The following is a 21,159-nucleotide window of genomic DNA, read 5'->3' on the forward strand; positions in this document are numbered from 1 at the left end:
TGGTTTGTAAATATGAAGTAATCTATAAGCAAATTGAATTTATCTACTTAATTCCTTTACATTTCTTAAGCAATAGTACTTCCTAATAGATAATTTAGGAAGGCACGCATGAATTTCGTGAGTATTGCTAAATAATATCGCGTGCATTTAGCTATTAAATTCGTGTCTCTGTATCCGATACAAATTCTGTGTTTTGTTTGACATTTGACCTTAACCCAGCTATTTCTGCTTTATACCTATTTGTGGCGTTCTAAATTATTTACACCGATGACTATTAATTGAGACTTTACGATCAGCAGCATAATGAATTTTAAGTTTGATCGTAGGAAATCGTTTCTAAAGATTTGTATTATAACTGGGACGCTGGGCGACGCAAGGGGGCCAGGACCAAGCCAACCTAGTGTTAAGACACTCCGTTTTCATTACGACAATTTCGTTTCTCACCTTCCGCCGAATTCTCTAGGCGGAACGCGTTGATTGGTGGAACTCAACGCCGCATGATTATCCACTTTCTATATTGCTTATAAAACATATTTGTTTTCGTAAAACAAACAATATTTACCGTATAAAATGTCTATAAGAAAATATTTAGATGAAAATATTGTGAAAATAAATTCTATAGTGTATTTAAAACCTGTTGCCGTTGGCATGTTTTTCTGAGGCAAGGCCAAATGACTCCACTTAGCGCGGAGGCGTTCTAAGCCGCTTCTGAATGCTATCTCCGCTCATTATGGGTGCAACATCAAATGGTTTTGGAACTGTCACTGAACACTATTATATAGTACTTGAATGGTCACTATTTTTAACTTCAATATAAGTGTGATTTATTTTTAAATAGGCATGCTGGGATAACCAAGGAGGTATCATTCTTTTTTTTAGTTTTACACTGTAACATAGGAATAGGAAAACATAGGAATATAGGCAGAGATAATTTAGTGTTAAATTACCTGCGACCCCTACTCTCCGACGAATTTTTGATGCATTGCGTGTTGAGTTTGCCTTGAATTAGGTCCGAAACGGGATAACATAGTGTCTGGGCCCTATCTTCTCGCTGTCTATCCTGCTGTTTTATGATTGAGAAAATAACAATAAATTACATATATTTAAACGAAGTTTTTAAATATTAAAACGTTAATAACATTACAAAATGTAATATTTTTTAAAAAATTGAGAATATCGTATGCCGCTAACGTTTAAGTCAATTAAGCATAGCCAATTGCTACCACTTTTTTTAATTATTCCGTGACCAAGCTCAGTTAAGCCTAACAAGCTTTATCGTTTTTCTTAACTGTTTTCCTGAAACCCGACCGAAAATATCCACTTTAGGTATATATTGTGAATAAAATTGTGTTTAATATGTTAATTTACCAACTTTCAACAGTAATATTTATGAACAAAATTAAGTTGTTAATAATATATTTATGATATATTTTTTGTTCTGCTAGTTTCTATCAAAGCTCCTCATTGCCTAGTGTATATTACGTGGTAAATTCTTAAATATAAAAGAAAATAAAAACACAAATTAATATTACTTTTGGGAAAGCCAATTTTGTTGCCAAACTCTGGTATTTTCTAATTATAAGTAAAACAAAGAAGTTTGCTGCTATCAAATTACTTTGATTAAGAAAGGGCCCTGTTTGTATTGGCAATCAACAGCGATACTTTATCAACGCAGAAACAAGGCTAAACGTTGAATCGACGTTCTCTTTCATTTTTCGCATCAATAACTTCAGTTTGCTGTTTGTTTGACCGAAAACGAATCGTTGTATTTATTTATAGGATAGGATTATTTAAATAGAAAGCTAAGCATTGTAGGTACTGTAACTTATTACAATATTAGTATGTGTATAATAAACAATGTGTCTACTCATGTTGTATGTAACATTATTTAAACATTACTTATGTGTTATTTAATGATATTTTATATAATTATATCATTATTAGCGGACGCGCGCAGCTTTGCTTGCTTATTTAGGGGTGAATTCTAATAAACCTTAAATATTTTTAAGAGACTAAATTTCAAATTTTATAATAATCGGTGGCGTTTTAAAGATTTTTCCATACAAACTTTCAACTCCTTATTTGCACCCTTAGGGGAAGAATTCTAGAAAACCTTGAAAAATGTGTTCAATTAAATACTTTTAAGAGTCTGAATTTCAAATTTTATAAAAATTGGTGCCGATTTAAAAAAAAATCTATACAAACTTTCAACCCCTTATTTGCACCCTTAGGGGGAGAATTCTAGAAAACGATGAACCACGTGTTCAATTAAATACTTTTAAAAATCTAAATTTAAAATTTTATAAAAATCAGTGCCGATTTTAAAGTTTTTCCATACAAACTTTCAACCCCTATTTCACCCCTTCAGGGTTAAAATTTTTCAAAATCCCTTCTTAGTGGATGTCCAGATTACGAAAATAAATATCTGTCAAAATTTCACGTTTCTACGCACAGCGGTTACGGCTGTGCGCGCGTCTTACCTCAGTCAGTGAGGACAAGTCCTTTTATATATATAGATTATTCGTCATTACAAAATAATTATTTTGATGTCGTAAGAATGATAGTCATGAAAATTATTAATTTTGATTTATGTGTGGCTTATTACGTTTGCTGTAAATATATGTAAAGTTCATAGTTTTACAATAAATATTTAATATGAAAGTCGAATAAAGGCAACACAACATGTATATTTTACCAAGTAAAAGGTAATAAAACGACAATGTCTGTTGTATTGTTATTTTATTTCGCCATATTTTACTGTGTGGAGGTCATTTCGTATATTTTATTAGGCAGAATGTGTGAAAATGTTTTGGGAGTTACCTTAAAATGGCTGTTGATATTTGGTACTATACGCTTCTTCTCATTTTTCTTCTACTTCTCATTTTTGAGTTAAAGCTACGATGAAAAAGCATCGCAATTTTATCGTATCTTCTGCATTATTGGGGGAAATTAAAGTAAATTGTAAATGACAAGCTAATTTTTACATTTCTATAAAACATTTATTAAATTAAATTTTAATCCGTAACTAAATCAATTCATTCAGACGTGTTCCAAAAACTCAACTTATCAATTAAACACTATCGCAATCTATTATAATTTCTTATAAGTAGTCAAATATTAAAAAAAAAGATGGTTTCATCAATATCCTAACACCGCTTTCCCTATTTTAAGCACAGCTCAATTGTTCCTGCCTTTTAATTGAGAATCGATCATTCGGTTAAAAGAGTTCATGCTATATGTGAAAAAAAATCGGTTTCGGTTGGCTTACGGGTATGGAATGGCTTTTATTTTTGTTTATTTTTGTGCTTGCTTGAAAGTTAGCTTGTTAAAAGACAAGCATACAATTCTTGCATACTCCCTATCATGACGTATGGGTGCCAAACATGGGCCCTTACTAATAAAAATATTCAAAAATTAAAAATATGTCAACATAACATGGAAAGAAGTATACTGTATATAAGGAAAAAAGATAAATTAACATTAAAATCCATAAGGAATAAAACTAATATAATAGACGTAACATACACAGTAAAAAAATTAAAATGGAAGTGGGCAGGGCATATTATCCGGAGTGGGTTCGAGAAATGGGCTAAAGATGTCACAGAGTGGTATCCAAGGGAAGGAAAACGGAAAAGAGGACGACCACTACGGAGATGGGAAGACGACATAAAAGCATCAGCGGGAGCAACATGGGCGAGGAAAGCACACGATCGTCAAGTATGGAAGGATCTGGGGGAGGCCTATGCTGAAAAGCAAAACAAACAATTTACCGATGTCTAGATTTTAAGTACCTTTTTTTTTTTTTTTTACCTTTTTTTTTTGCGGGTAGGAGGTGAAAGAGTGAACATCGGTTTTGTTATCTCCATCCAATATTGTATTTTATTGTTCTTAAAAATCAGTTTTTTTGTGAATTTCCCACATCAAATGATTTGCTAAGTTATAATACCCGCCAGCCAGTGTTATAGTCCTTTAAAAAGTCTTATTAAATTGAATATAACCATAGTAACTACCACTACTGTACAACATGGAAGCAATAAAAGAATCACTTACGTCTATGAGTGAGATGTTCAACATGAAGATGAATGAGTTCCAACAAGAATTACACAAATCGTCGTCTCCTATTACTACATCTTCGTTGGCGGCCGACTTTGGTAACTTCAAGAGTTTCACTCTCTCCGCTTTGAATACCCTGCAGAGGCAGGTAGAACTCATTAGCCGTGAAATGGACCGTCAGGAGATGCGTAGACGCAGAAAAATGTTGCTGTTCCATGGAATCACGGAAGAAAAATCGAAAGACCTTTTGGATAGGGTTGTCACTATCATAGGTGATAATTTGGATCTAACCGATTTTTCAAGTGCCAGTATTAAATCATCGTATCGGTTGGGACGGCCTTCGGAAAAATCTCGCCCCATTGTTATCAAATTTGTGGATGTTACTACGCGAAATAAGGTTTGGTACGCCAAGACCAAGTTGAAAGGTACTGGCATCACACAGTCCGAATTCTTAACAAAGCCACGCCATACTGTATTTCTTGAGGCGAGGCAGCGCTTCGGTGTCAACAAGTGTTGGACAAGAGAAGGCAATATTCATGTAGTAACACCTGACGGAGCAAAGCATCGTATCGAATGTGTCACTGAACTGGAAAACTTAATGATTTCTAAGTCACCACCTAAAATAGTTCCCGCACACAAAATTGCACACACAACAACAACTGCACGTCCGAAACGAATTGTAAAGAAATAATTACTTATTATTTGTTTGCTTTCAATCTGTCAGCTACATATTGTGTGTATAATATGCCAACCTTCATTTTATTTATATTTTTATTTATTTTATTTTTTTTTTACCCTCAAGTATCGTTTATTTTATTTTTTTTTATAAATAATAAGCTTTTATTATATAAATAATAAGCAACAGTAACATTATAAGCATTTACAATAAATTATATCAATAATAATAGCACTACTAGTATGAATGTATAACATTTTGCATGGATTACATTATATAAATGGCATTTTGTAAAAGATCTTTCTGGCAGCTGGCAGGTGGGTTAAAAACTTTAAAAACCAATAACTTCAAAAACTTAAAGACTATTTATTTTCTTTTTATTTATATTATTTATTAATATATATTTAATTATTATATATTAGTTAAGTTCTACAATCACAATCTTACTAATAGTATTTACTTATTTATTATACATTTATATCATATTTATATGTACTGTGTAGTATATAGCTTATCATATCATATATCTTTGTATTCGTGCATATATATATATATATTAATTTAATTATTTTATTATTTATATTATTGTCAATCTATTTGTAACGTTACTTTATAATATTTATTAAATGTCTGACACTTTATATGATACGGATTCCTTCCTGTCTTTTTCTTCTGTTTCAGAAAGTACATCTGAAAATAGCTTTCAAAGCATTCCTTCTTTAAATGACTGTTTGAACTCCTATTTTTCTCCCTATCCAAAAAATTTTAATGTGGTTCACATAAATGCTCAGAGTATTCCGGCACACTATCCTGATCTTCTGTCCTCTTTTGAAAATACTAATGCGCACGCTATATTAATATCAGAGTCATGGTTAAAGCCTTGTCTGCCATCAATAGCATATTCGTTACCTGGATTTAATTTGATTCGAAATGATCGCACTGGTCGTACCGGTGGAGGAGTTGCCATTTATCTTCGCGCTCACATACCTTTTACAGTTCTCAATTACTCCCAATATAATGCAAGTGATGCCGCCGGTCCGGAACATCTTTTCATTGAACTGATGTTCACGCATACAAAATTCCTTCTTGGCGTTTACTACAGTCCATCCCTTACAGTGGACTATTTCGAATCTCTTGAAATGCTACTTGAAAGAATGACTCCTTTGTATAAGCACTCAGTGATTATGGGAGATTTTAACACCTGCCTCCTGAAAAACGATAGTCGAGCAGGTCGGTTAAAGGCTGTAATAAATAGCACTAATATGCACATTCTCCCTCTATCTTCTACTCATTCGTTTCCGAACTGTACTCCTTCCCTCCTGGATTTAATTTTAGTCACTTCCATTGACCATGTTGAACTACATGGTCAATGCAATGCAACTGCATTCTCTTATCATGACCTCATCTTTCTTTCTTATAAAGTTAAACCTCCCAAAGCAAAATCAAGAATTCTTCTCCAGCGTAACTTTGCAGGTATGGATTTGGAAAGTTTGCGTAAGGATGCTGAAATAATTAATTGGAACATGGTCTATGAAGAAAGTACTTTAGAACATCAGGTATCAGTTTTTAATTCGCTTATCATCCAACTGTACGATATTAAAAAATTACAAGAGAAGAAAAATAATGCAAAGACCAAATATAAAAGTAATTCATCTGACATTAACCGTGAGAAATATGTTAAAGCTCGGAATAGATGTAACAGGGTGTGTAGGGATAATCAACGACGCCATATCCACAAGTCTGTTGTTGAAGAAGACAGCACAGAAAAAATCTGGAATTTTCTAAGAACACTTGGAGTTGGGAAGGCAAAACAAAATATCAACTCCTGTAATTTAGATTTAAACAAATTAAACAAACATTTCTCACCTTCTGTTACAATTGATGTAACTACTAAATTAAGTTCCCAAAGTCAAATTCGCGCCTTGCCCACTCCTAAAAATCCTAACTTCAATTTCGCTCAATTCACTGAAAGTGGTGTTAAGGAGAATATATTGTCGATTACATCTGATGCTGTTGGTTCTGATTGTATTAGTCGTAAAATGATCATACCAATCCTTGATATCCTGCTTCCTATCCTAACGACAATTCTTAACTTTTCTATAAATACTTGTACCTTTCCTTCAGCTTGGAAAGAGGCTCAATTAATACCACTGCCTAAGAAACGCAATCCTTCCGCTATGTCTGATTACCGTCCTATATCAATCCTGCCATTCCTATCAAAAGTTCTTGAACGTCTTGTACACCAGCAATTTAGTAAATATCTAACAAGCAATAACCTTTTTAATCCTTTACAGTCAGGGTTTAGGCCTGGTCATAGTACGACTACTGCATTGGTTAACGTATCAGATGATATTCGATTAGGCATGGAGAATCGTCAGGTGACATTGATGATTTTACTTGATTTTAGTAACGCCTTTAATACCGTAGATTTTGATATACTTCTGGCAATTATGTATTCTCTTAACATATCTCCTAAAGTGATTGATTGGTTTCACTCTTACTTGTATGGACGCAAGCAACGTATCCGGTTTCAGGATTCCTGTTCTGAATGGTCACCGGTGCTTGCTGGCGTACCGCAAGGTGGCGTGTTGTCTCCTCTCTTATTTTCACTTTTTATTAACTATTTTTGTCACAATCTTGCTTCTCCCTACCACCTTTATGCTGACGATCTTCAAATATATCGTCAGTGTTCGCTGCACGACCTTCCGATTACTATAACAACACTGTCTCAAGAACTAACAAACATTTCAATACGAAGCAAATCTCTGGGCTTGTCGATTAATCCGAAAAAATCTCAAGCAATTATAATAGGTAGCCCAAGGCTTATTTGTCAAATTCCTCTTAACGACTTACCTAATATATCGCTTGACGGAATAATTATCCCTTTTACTGAGAAAGTCAAAAATTTAGGAATTATATTTGATCAGCATCTGTCTTGGAAACCACAAGTCAGTGAGCTTAGCCGAAAAATATTTTCAGCTATTGCATCATTACGTCGATTACGTAACTTTCTACCCATTCCTACTAAAGTTGCGCTGGCACAATCCCTCCTATTACCAATTCTTGATTATGCTGACTGTTCTTATCTCGACTTAAAAGAGGAGCAATTAAACAAGCTTGAGCGTCTCCAAAATATCTGCATAAGGTTCATATTTGGACTTCGCAAATATGACCATGTTTCCGAATTTCGTGCAAAGCTCAAGTGGCTCCCAATTCGACTTCGCCGGAATACACATGTTCTCTGTCTTCTGTATAACATTCTTTTCAACCAGTTTTCCCCTTCATATCTTAAACAACGATTCAAGTTTTTAAGTGAATCACATGATCTCTCTCTCTCCGCTCCCAGAATACCTTATCTCTAAAAATTCCTTCCCACTCATCTTCCTTTTGCACAAATTCTTTTTTAGTCAAATCCGTACGCTTGTGGAACTCTCTACCAGTAACAATTAGACAAGCTAAAACATTACCAACCTTTAAAAAAAGACTTAAGGAATATTATATGACACTATAATCCTAAGAATAATTAACAAATGCAATTATTATATATTTATGTACCCAAATAATATGTTTAAGTATGTATTTATATATTTTCATATATATATATATATATATATATATATATATATATATATATATATATGTGTGTGTGTGTGTATGTATATGTGTATGTGTGTATGCGTTTGTGTATGTATGTATATGTGTAGGTTTACTTTTATAAGTGTATGTATTGTCGTATCTATAATAATGACATACTCAGTGCACCTCTTCCCATTTAATTAATGATCTCCTCTACCCCAAGGTTGCCTGGAAGAGATTGCTCATTTAGCAATAAGGCCGCCTGTTGTACTATCATAACAATATTATCTCTCTTGATTGTGATACATGTTTGGTGTACAATAAAGAGTATTTTACTTTACTTTACTTTACTTTACCTTATTATATATTGTAAATATTTAAGTTTGTTAAGGCTATTTCTATTCTATTCTATTCTATACTATTGTGCTTGCTTGAAGTTCTTATTATTATCAGAAAAAACCACATTCTCTTAAATTGTCATTTCCAAAGTTTACAAAATTTAAGTAATAAGTACAGTCAACTTTTGATATTGTATAGATACTTGAATAATTAATTTATTTTATTTTATAATATTATTCATAAATAAATAAATAAAATGCATATACATTATAACGATTATATATTTATCTTCTCTAGATTATATATATATATATCTATCTTGCGTTATTTATTATTGATTTATTTTTATTTTTTAATTTTGTTCATATATCTTATTTTATATTTATAATTCTTATTTATTTTAATATTTATATTTGTCTTATATATTTTATATATATATATTTATAAAAACATATATGGTATATACTAATAAGTCATGGCTAATAGTAATGATGAACTTGACGATTCTTTTTTTTCCCTTTCTCCCTCTCCTAGTGGATCGAGTAGTACAGACAGCTTTCTCAGTATTCCCACATTAACTGACACCATTGATAGCAATTTCTCAGACGTTCTGAAAAACTTTAATGTCATTCATATTAATGCACAAAGTATTCCTGCACACTATCCAGATCTCCTTACTTCCTTTAATAATAAAAATATTCATGCAATATTGGTATCAGAATCATGGTTAAAGCCATGTCTGCAATCGGTTTCTTACTCGCTCCCAGGGTTTCATTTGATTCGTAACGATCGTATTGGCCGCTCCGGAGGCGGAGTTGCTATATACTTACGCTCCCACATTGCCTTTCATATAGTTGACCAGTCGCAGCACCAAACAGTTGGTGGCCCAGAACATCTTTTCATTGAGGTAATTTTTTCACACACAAGGGTCTTGCTCGGAGTTTACTATAGTCCAAACCTTACGATCGATTACTTTCCATCTCTTGAAACCCTGTTGGAACGTCTGAAGCCACTGTACAACCACACAATTTTAATGGGCGATTTTAACACCTGCCTATTAAAAAATGATTATCGTGCCTCCCGTCTAAAGTCAGTGGTTACTGGTGCCAATATGCATATACTTCCTCTCGCTGCTACGCACAATTTTCCAAATAGCTTACCCTCACTTCTCGATTTAGTTTTCGTATCTTCTATTAATCATGTTGAAAAACACGGTCAATATCCTGCTCTGGCTTTCTCTTACCATGATCTTATTTACATATCGTACAAGATTAAACCCCCTAAGGCCAAATCAAGAATTCTTCTGCGACGCAATTTTCGTGGTATAGACTGGAACCTACTGCGGAGAGACGCAGCTGCAATCAACTGGAGCGATATTTCAAATTTTAAAACAATTGACGAACAAGTTAGTACTTTTAACTCCTTACTGTTGCATCTTTACGATTGTCATGCTCCTCTACGTCCTGTTCGGATGAGACATCTTCCTGCTCCCTGGCTCACTGAGGATATAAAACACCTGCAAAAAAAGAAAAATATGGCAAAATTACGCTACAGATCAAATCCCTCTGACCAAAATAAACGTAAATATAACAAAGCCAGAAATCACTGCAATAGGGTGTGTCGAGACTACCAACGACGCCATATTCATAAATCCATAGTCGAAGAAGATGATTCTTCTAGAGTATGGAAATTTCTTGAATCCATAGGAGTAGGTAAAGCACGCAGAAGCGTTAATCCTCAAAATATAGACTTAAATAAGCTCAATAAACATTTCTCTTCTTCAAGTAACATTAATGATACTGACAAGCAAAAAACACTCAAACATGTCACTGCTTTTACCTCTTCTAACGCTCCTAACTTCTTCTTTAGTCAATTTACGGAAAGTGATGTTAAGAAGAATATTGTGGCTATCAGTTCTGACGCCGTTGGGGCAGACTCTGTGAGTCGTAATATGATCATCCCTATTCTTGATATCATTTGTCCTATCCTGACTTCCATGCTTAATTTCTCCATTGAGTCCTGCGAATTTCCTTCAGCATGGAAAAAAGCTCAAATTCTTCCTCTACCCAAAAAGAACAATCCCACTTGCGATAGTGATTTCCGTCCAATTTCAATTCTTCCTTTCTTATCCAAAGTCCTCGAACGCCTGGTGCATAGTCAACTCACATATTTCCTTTCAAAGCATAACCTTCTCAATTCTTTGCAATCCAGTTTTCGTCCTGGTCATAGTACGATTACAGCACTTATAAAAATAACTGACGACATCCGCACTGCTATGGATACACAACAGGTCACGGTGTTAGTGTTGCTAGATTTTAGCAATGCTTTTGGCACTGTAGATTTTGACTTTATGCTTGCCACCTTAGCTTCTCTTAACATATCTCCTAACGTAATTGACTGGTTTCACAATTACCTGCATGGACGCCGTCAACGTATTCGAATAAATGATTCGTACTCGGACTGGTCTTCAGTCAATGCTGGCGTTCCGCAGGGTGGCGTGTTGTCTCCTCTTTTATTTTCACTTTTTATTAATAATATTTCCCAACATATCTCTTCTCTCTACCACCTATATGCAGATGATCTACAAATTTATTGCCATTCCAAAGTGTCTGAACTACCTGCGGCGATAAATTTCTTAAATAATAATTTACTGACTATATCCAACTGGAGTAAGTCTTTTGGACTGCAGTTAAATCCAATTAAGACTCAAGTAATAATCGTTGGTAGTCCAAAGCTTATGTCTAGATTTAACACGTCCTCTTTACCTCCTATACTACTGAGTGGACAAACAATACCGTACAGTAAGACTGTTAAAAATCTTGGCATTATTATTGATCAAAATTTGTCTTGGGATCCACAGATTAGTGAGGTGAGTAGGAAGATGTTTGCTTCGATTGGTTATCTTTTAAGGTTGCGTAATTTTCTACCTATACCAACGAAAATTGCGCTAGCACAGTCTCTCCTTATACCAATTCTTGATTACGCTGACTCATGTTACCTTGACTTAAAAGAAGAGCAACTTAATAAGCTTGAGCGGCTACAAAATCTTGCAATTCGGTTCATCTTTGGATTAAAAAAGTATGACCACGTCTCAGAGTTTCGAACTAAGCTCAAGTGGCTCCCAATCCGACTTCGCAGGAATACTCGTATTCTCCATCTTCTCTACTGTGTACTGTTTGATCCACTGACCCCACCTTATGTAAAAGAGCGTTTTGAATTTTTGGGGCGATCCCACTCACGACACCTGCGCTCAAAACACAACTTAACACTCAAAATTCCTTCACATTCTTCTTCCTTCCTTAGCAATTCTTTTTCAATTACATCTTCCCGACTCTGGAATAATTTACCTATGAATATTAGACGGGCAAAATCATTACCTGTTTTTAAACGTTTATTAAAACAATATTTTCTTACTTTCTGAGCTTCTTATCTTTTATTTATTTACATTTTGTTTATACTATAAGCTATATATGTGTACTATGTGACCATGAATGTATGTATGTATGTATGTTTGTATGTATGTATGTATGTATGTATGTCTATTTATGTATATATGTTTGTATATGTTTATATATGGATATATATATATTTTATTATTTATATGTATTTTATTAAATTTATTATTCACACTCCCAACCCTTTCCTACACTTTACGTCCTATGCCTTAAGGTTGCCTGGAAGAGATCGCTATTTTAGCGATAAGGCCGCCTCTTGTACATTTCTTTCTTATCTTGATTCCTTTTCTTGTGTTATATTTTTGGGTGTACAATAAAGAATATTATTATTATTATTATTATTATTATTATTGCGTTAGCGAGACAATCGAAGAAATAATCCCGTCACGGCTGTACAATCCATTTTATTTACCACAAAAAATACATTTTAAATTATTAAAAAGTGGTACAAATAATTTCTTTTTTTTTATATGAAACTAAACCTTCGTATATGAATACAAACAATATAGGAAGCCGGCGGAACCGCTCAGCTTTTGTGCTGAATACGGTGGAGCTACGGTCCATTGTCTACGCATCATTAATCAAGGGACGTGGAATTTAGCTCACGTTTGTGCTAACTTTTTTTAATGCTATATGTGGATTCATTTAAACGGATAGGCAGCCGGTAGACGTTCTTCATAGCTTTGAAAATTTTCATTCATAAATGTAACTTTATTTAAAAAAAACCAGCAACTTCACGTTGTATCCCTTACACAGCGGGGTAGACAGAGGGAACTTAGTGCTAAGACACTCCGTTCCCCATTTAAAAAACCAGGCCCTAGACATTTTTCTGTTATCACTATGTGCTTGCCTAACATCGTGATAATATGTACAACTGTACATATATAAAGACATATAGGTGTTCCCTCCATTCTTTAAATTTTGATTTCTTTTGCACTTCTACCTCTAAAAAACTAAAAAAATCGTGGCAATTGAACCGATTTTTTTATAATAGATGCGCCATTTCGCCACAATAATATTATGCAAATAACACCGTTTAAGTAAACAACTTGTATAATCGTAGCCAACGTGCCGCGTAATTTCAGTCGTTACGGCCGGTATAAAATTAGTTTGACGGGGATCGAATAGCAACAATAATTTTATGGTATAAGTATAAACGTTTTATGATAAGCCTTCGTCGCCTTTATCACCTGTATATATTTTTCCCTATTGTTAAGGAAGGGTTGTATTGTATGTATGTAGGATTCTTTATTTAAGAAAAAGCTTGAATTTCATAAAAAGCTCGATACCTTCAAATTTTTGTACGGAACCCTTGGTGGGCGAGCCAGACGGGCGCTTGTCCGGCTTATATAGAGCAAGACTAAATTTATGATAAAAATTACATTACATTCTATTGATTCAGTTAGACACAACTAAAACCAAGTTAATAGATTACGAATATTTACAGATTCTAAAATAGAACAATAATTACGACAAGCAATATGCTACTTAGAATTAAAATGCTTTACTACGGAACAGGTATATGAATGGTAGAAAAGGAAATGACTCCAGGAAATGAAAAGCTCTTACGACAGACATAGTCGAATGAAAATAAATGTGGCATACATGTATTTACACCTTTCTATCGTATTGAAAAGTTGAATTCCTTGTTATTTGTAAGACCATCCTCGGGGAAAATGAGAGATTATAGCATAATTTCATACGTCAATATAATTAATCACAAAGATGGAAACACGAAAGAGGTTTATTTCCCCTAAAATCAATTATACAATTTTTTTTCAAAATACACGGGAATAGGTATAATTTTATTTGACTTATAAATGATTACCAATCTCGTTAATAATCAATTATTAAACATATTATTTATTGTCAACAGATGTTGAAGTCCTGTCGACAGCTAACCATGGTGGTCCGAACTGCGGGTGCGTTGGTGGGTAGAGGCTCTTGTTCGTGGATGGACCGATACGGCAGACCGGCGTCGCCGCCGCCTCTGCGACCGTTACGCTCAACAAGTAAAGACCGCATACGAAGGGTTAGTTTTTAAATATTTATATTTTTACATTTTTTATTAAATTTTTCTTTGTTTTTTCAACTTAATGCACAATAGACACTTGGTCCGTACCATTTTCTATATATTTATATTTATTTATTAGATGTAAAACACTTGAACTACTAAGGCAAGAATGTAAATGATTTTAGCTGCATTTTTAAATGAAAAAAATAATAATAATGTAAAGGGATATATCGAACATCTTGTTCGTAGCAGAGCCCGAATTCTACCCTTCTATTTGATATCGTCAAAGAGCTAAAGCCTAATAAAAATTCCTTTCCTGATGTTTGATATCCGTCGGCCCACAAAGCCAATAACAATCCCAAATTGTCAGCATGTGAAAGCTATGAATTTTAATATTACGAATTTATCCAACAAAGCCATATATTGATAGTATATATAATTACTTACATATATAAAATATGTAATGAAATATTTTTGTGTCGTATTACCATAACAAGGGTATTTTAGTTGATAGTAAATTTTAATTAATTAATAGTGTTGTAAGAAGAGCCAATTATGAAAATTAGGTAAATGTGTTCGAATCATAGTCTGATTATTGGAAGATGTGATAAATCTCAGTTTTTAGAAGGATTCCATTTTTTTATCATTTGGTTATGAAACTCTGAAAACACTTTAAAACTTATTAAGTTAAATTAATGTTTAATATTCGTAAGCGGAATGTAAAGAAAGCTATTTATTATTAGATACGTATAATATGCATCCAGCGTTCTATGTACATAGCTGAATGGAAGTATTTAGATAAGCCGAGAAGCATCTTAAATGCTCCTTTAGGTGCCATCTAGGTCACGTCTCCCAAGGGCTTATTAGATACCTCTTGCATAGTTCAGAATACGTGATTCCATTTTCCCTTGCCTTATATTTAAATGCCACCAGCTTTTATTGAATTATGAATTATTTGGTTTATGGGTTACCTTTGTAATTCGTTTTACATATATTATTAGAATTTATTATTATTATTTTATAAAATAACATTAGCGACGCGGTCATCATATATGAACGGAAAGATTTAAATAAAATAAATAAAAAATAAAAAGTATTTTTAAATAAAAAGTATTTTTAAATAAAAAGTATTTTTATTGATGCGGGATGCGCGTGAAGATTGAAGGAAATACTTTTTACTTAAAGATGCAGTCATAGAGAAAAAAAGAACAGACTAAAAAGTAATTAATACATAATGCAAAATATAATTACACTTTTAATTAAAATAATTCTTTAAAGATTTTTGTCAGCTAATGTTTTTCGCAATTAATTACTAAGTCTAATAAAATTTGCTGTGGCAGGATAAACATGTAGAGCACGCTCTATCATCCCACGCAAACAGTGTGTGATGAATTATATTTCAGGACAGCTTAGTTGTGGTTAAAAGATTACTTCGTCATGTCGGCACTATTACGCAACAGGATTACGTTCGATTTGTATCGGATAACTAACTAAAAATACAAATGTACCGTTTCACGTAGTATCCGGCTTATACCGGCGGAGTAGGCAGAGGAAACTTAGTGTTAAAACACTTCGTTCTCCACTTTCCGCCAAATTTTTCGAGGCATTGTGTTTTGAGTGGCGGGACTCAACGTATGGCTTTTGCCTTGGTGTCATAGAGAACAAAAGAAAATATCGGGATCGAACTAGCAACCGTCACGTTAGTCACACCCTCGTGTTCTTGCGCTACAACGCCTTCAGTAAGTAGTAATTAGTATTGTTGTACTCGTATATTTTACCTTTAAATTTAAATAAACGTGGAGAAGAGTGATGGATTTTAGAGATTCATAGTCTGTGAAGCATGACAATAGGCTAACATTGATACGTCCGAGAGAAGGGTAAACACTGTGCTGCCGCGGATAACAATGTGAGTAGGAGGAAACTACTGTTTGTCCGTTACGTTCAGTTCATTAATTACTGTCTCAATATTTTGAGAATACCTATTGATGAACGATTTTTATAAATTAAAACGCCATTATATATTTTAATAAGCATTTAAAAGGATGATAAAATACAAATACAGATTAGCAATACAAATAAATAAATTAAAATGTACATATTACATATATACGTGTAGGTATATTGTTGCTTCTACTAAAAACTACAAGTAAAACGAGTAACTTTTCTCAATTTACTTTGTTTCGTTGCTGTGTTGTTGTAGAACGAAAAATTCTTCTTGAGATAAAGTGAGAGCATAAATGTAGAGATATTTATTTTGTTAACATACACTTTATGCTTTAAGTTATGCTAAAGAAAGATGACCTATCTGAAATTAAAAGTTTTCAGCTTCTAGTTATTTATATAAATACTTATTTTTAGGGTTTACTCACTAAAACTAAATTAACAATATGGTAGCATATATTTTCTCTTACTTTCTAAAGGTGGACTTGTGTATTGAACCTGGACAATCACTAGGACTGATGATCAGAGGAGGGCTGGAGTATAGTCTTGGCATCTACATAACTGGTGTAGATAAAGATTCGGTCGCTGAACGATCTGGGCTCATGGTAAGTTATGCTTAGTAAAGTTTTAAATTGCATATACATTGGTAAATACATATGTCTATGATATGGCCAGGCCATTGTTTCATTTGAATTGTGACTAAATTCTGTCACATAATAAATAAAAAAAAACATCTTTAAGCATGTAATTTTTAATTTATATCGTAAAACAGTTTTCAATTACTAATTAAACATTTTAGAAGTATCTAATGTGTATAAAAGGGTTGAAAAGTTGATATATCGTCGTCTCAACGATTTTCATCTTATAGACTGACATGTCAAACCTAAATAAAATACTGTAGTGCACAGTATTGTACATAATGTCGTTTTGACATGACTGCTTCCATCCTTGTGGCAAGGAAAAATTAGCTTATCAAGCTCCAATAACCTTCACTGCCCCAGTTTTACATAAAGGATAAAGGAAACTTGATGCTTTTTAAACGAGCTATTACTATTTATTAAGTTCATTGTTCGCCATTGTTTTTTTGTCGTAAATTTCTATCACTGACACGTTAAAATTATGGCGTTGTAATGTCGTAAAATATTCTAAAAATTGGGGCTTTCATTATATTATTTAACAATTTACAGCAAAAATAAATCTTCATAAATATTACTAATTCTTTACTATCCTATGTATTTATTAAAAATATTGGTTGTTGTGGTAGCAGTCGAGCATGCTTAGCTCGCATTAACTGGAGGCAAGGTAGAGTTCTTTAAACTTTAAACAAGGTACGACTTTGTTATCGATTTCAGTTGCAATCGTGCCTGTTCCTTTTATTTAGGAAAATTCTTAAGGAAAATATCAAAATAATAATACAAATAACTCTTCTGATCGAGTTATCGGGTATTAAATTTATGATTGTACCTAATGCAAAATACTCTATAATATAAATTAAAATCTTATAGTAAAAAAAATATATATAAGTAATATAACGTAAGTAAATATGATGTAACTAAACGTTTGTTTTTAAATAGGTTGGCGATCAAATCTTGGAAGTCAACGGTCAGTCGTTCGTGGACGTGACGCACGACGAAGCGGTCGCACAACTCAAATACCACAAAAGAATGTCTCTACTCGTTCGCGATGTTGGGAAAGTGCCCCATGCGTGTACGGCTTTCGGAGAGCGAGATGCAGCACCAAGGTATATGGGTTTTTATAATTCTTTCGTAGTAAGTACAATTCATATTCCTTTAGTTAAATTAATAATAAATACTTTAGAATATATAGGTACGTTTCTTAAAAAAAATCGATGTTTTAGTAGTTGTATTGTACGGACTCGGATTAATATTATAATTTATTTTTCGGTTCCAAGTCAATTGAGCTACCTTTTATATAACTTCACGTTACTTAGTCGTGCCAAATGATTATTTACGACTACGTCGCGTAGTACTAAGCGTCGTAGCTACATAGCGTATATTCCGCTAATAACAGAATCAGCAGAAGGAATCTACTGTTAAGACACTGTGATCCTCATCTTCTGTGTCCACGTGTTGAGTGAAGGTACTCAACGCTTTGTTACCAATGCGAGGAAATGAAAATATTAAATATTTCATTCCGCTGAATGGGAATCGAACCGACAACCGTCACTTTACAGTCACACACTTGTGCCACTGCGCTACAATGACAGACTCAATACAATACTATCATTCGATGATTTATTTAATGTAGTCGTGTGAATCGATAAAGTATGCATATGTTTTTATTACATAATTGGACCGTTTATTTTGAAAGTGGTGTAAGTCCATTTTTGAGAAAAATGAGCTATCACGTAATTCATGCTTAATTTAATGTAATTTTTTTATATATAACTAGCCCGTGTTTAATTTCTCAAAAAAAACCCATATTTTGAACAACTTAAAATCGGTCGGTAAATGAAATTGCATAATCATCGACATACTAACCTTGAATTTTCTCGAAACAAAAGAAAATGGACTTACACCACTTTCAAAATAAACGGTCCAATTATATCTAATAGTAGGTACTTTCATTCTACATCTATTAGTAATAAAAAGTTAAGCATTCGTTTTTTTCATTACTAAGATTAGGACAATGTTTCAGAAAAATATTTTATTCATATATTATTTTTAATAGATATTAATGAAATATTTTTAGATGACATTTTTATGTAGGTTTAAGCCCCAAAACATCTCTTTCTTGGTTGTTTTAATGTAGGAAAGTCTACAGTAACATTAACTACGCGTACATCATTTATCACCTCGTTGCAAGTTGTCTTTTGATGTTATGTTCATACGCGTGGTTCTAATGGAATGGAATCTATTTACATAATTTCCACTCCGAGAAACCGTATAACATGTTGTCATTTTTTAACATATGTATATACTTACATCTAAATAATTATTTTAATTTTTCATTTAAATCAGCGTCAAATATATAGAGATTTAGGTCAGAATATACGAGGTTTCAAGTTTTCCCTATAATATCACGTATTAATTTTAAATGCATTTTTAGTAAAGTTATTTTATTTTAATAAATACTGTAACTTTTGTAACAGAATAAGTGGCTGGGGAAAACGTAGAGGCGCAGCAGCAACGGCGGTGGAACAGAAGGCGAAATCGTTGCTACCTCAAAGCGACATTCCGGCTCTTGCTTACTATATGGAAGAATATGCGTCTCGACGTCTTACATCCGACGCCTTTCTTACAGTTTTGAGGGATCTGCTTGACACGCCACAAAAAGTAAGTATTATCAAAACCTAGGGGCAGGGGCACAAAGTGTGACTGTAAAACATACTGGTTGTAGGTTCGAACCACACTCGAGGAGATGTAATATTTGTTTAAATTTATATTTGCATTTCTTCACTGTGGTGTCGAGGCAAAGCGCGGTGTTGAGTTCCGCCACTCAACACGCAGTGCCTCCAGAATTCGGCAAAAAGTGGGGAACGGAGTGTCTTAACACTATGTTCCATCTACCTTGCTGTGTACGGGATACATACATACATACTCTTCTTTTTAAAATAAAATATTTTTATATAATTGTAAATAACACATGAAAGCAACTTTAATAAAATTATGGGTATATTATGCATTCAACTTGATGTTTTCTCATTATTCTTAAGCGAATTATGAATAGGCAATTTACCCTCAATTGCGTTTATTTGCTGTCGTAAACATTAAGAAACCGCGAAAAAACGTATTACGCCGTCCCATTCTCGTATATTTCCACTTAATTACATTAGCGGCTAAATAACGTTTGTTTTTTTAATTAAGAAATGATTAATTATTGTAAATATAAAATCATAGTACCTACACGCGGCTTAATTATATTTGCGGTTTTCAGATAACTATTTATCTAATTATATGTCTTTGATCAACTATACACATATATTATATAGTATAGTTGATCTTTTTAGGTTTGTCTAAAAGTTTTCTATTAAAAATGTTTATAAGTATACCAAACGCTCTAGCTAGACTGATTCTCCATTTTTTTGTAATATAAGACAAAACTGCGGGATGATTAGTTACATGCATTATTTAATAAAAACATGAACCAATGTTACCTAGATTAAAAAATACAAAAAAATATATATTTAAAAAGTATATGAATTTTTTTTTACATGTAGTTATTTTTAGTTAAACCAATCAAGTTTCCAAAAACCCATATCCAATCAACCAAATACAAAAAAACTATTTTTATACTATATTTTTTTAATCAAATGTAAATTTTTTTAAATTTACATAAGTGATGTAATTTAAATTAATAGTCCAAACGCTCATTTTTTATTATGACCTCGTTTATTATATAATTAAAAAAAATGTCACGAATGTTATATTTAAAAAGATTTTTATTGTTGCCAGTATTCACTTTTGACGGAAATCCGGGAATTTCTGCTTCCGGAGGACCGGCCGCGTTTCGACGAGCTCGTATACCGCCGTCCAGAGGATGGACCAGATCCCCATATAAAGGTATATAAATATTACACAAGATATACTGTATTTGATTAAAATATTTCGTTCAAAACAATTTTTACATGATTGTTTACTGAATTTCTCTATTTTATTAATGTTGTAAGATGAAAAAAATGTGTACAAGTTTTTGTAATAGTGGCAACATTGTTCAAATACAGGTTAATTATGATATAACATGTAGGATAACCACATTGCTAGTACACCTAAAGCTATTACTATTACCTATATAATTCCAATAAAATTTTCGTTGTCATCTCTGTTAGACATCTCGAATTATTGTTTCGTAGGTAATAATAGATAATTATCAAATCTACAGGTATAATTCCCAAATAATGTCGGTTCAAGAGCTAAAAATAAATATAAAAATTAATTTACCTTGAAAATAGTATAACATTTTAAGCGTAACTTAAATAACTATAATTATCTTTAGAATAGTACATTCATATATTCTTAAATCAACAGTTTAAACCGCTTTAGGATTTTGATAGCTTGTCATATAAGCATAATATAGAGACACTAAGCAAAAAAATATTATTATATGCTATCTAAATCGTGCACATTTATACATGATAAAAATGT

The 21,159-nt window shown here is 32.9% G+C and overlaps 2 protein-coding genes across 7 annotated transcripts in view; both read left to right on the forward strand.

Moving 5' to 3' along the window:
- Positions 1-21,159, forward strand: part of dysc (whirlin protein dyschronic) — a 69,383-nt gene that overhangs the window by 16,371 nt on the left and 31,853 nt on the right. For all 6 annotated transcript variants that reach the window (XM_085193420.1, XM_085193383.1, XM_085193404.1 and 3 more), the window contains exons 7-11: positions 13,976-14,131; positions 16,534-16,659; positions 17,629-17,795; positions 19,167-19,350; positions 20,470-20,577. In XM_085193420.1, the coding sequence (XP_085049546.1) occupies positions 13,976-14,131; positions 16,534-16,659; positions 17,629-17,795; positions 19,167-19,350; positions 20,470-20,577 (741 nt within the window). The remainder of the gene's footprint in view (positions 1-13,975; positions 14,132-16,533; positions 16,660-17,628; positions 17,796-19,166; positions 19,351-20,469; positions 20,578-21,159) is intronic.
- LOC146541228 (uncharacterized) lies at positions 3,307-6,350 on the forward strand. Its single transcript, XM_085193432.1, has one exon. It carries the CDS (start codon positions 4,025-4,027, stop codon positions 4,742-4,744), a length of 720 nt encoding a protein of 239 aa, XP_085049558.1. The 5' UTR covers positions 3,307-4,024; the 3' UTR covers positions 4,745-6,350.

The sequence above is a fragment of the Heliconius melpomene genome, chromosome 1, assembly GCF_056956725.1.
Source record: "Heliconius melpomene rosina isolate 202511_hmr_F chromosome 1, ASM5695672v1, whole genome shotgun sequence".
Taxonomy (NCBI): Eukaryota; Metazoa; Arthropoda; class Insecta; order Lepidoptera; family Nymphalidae; genus Heliconius; species Heliconius melpomene.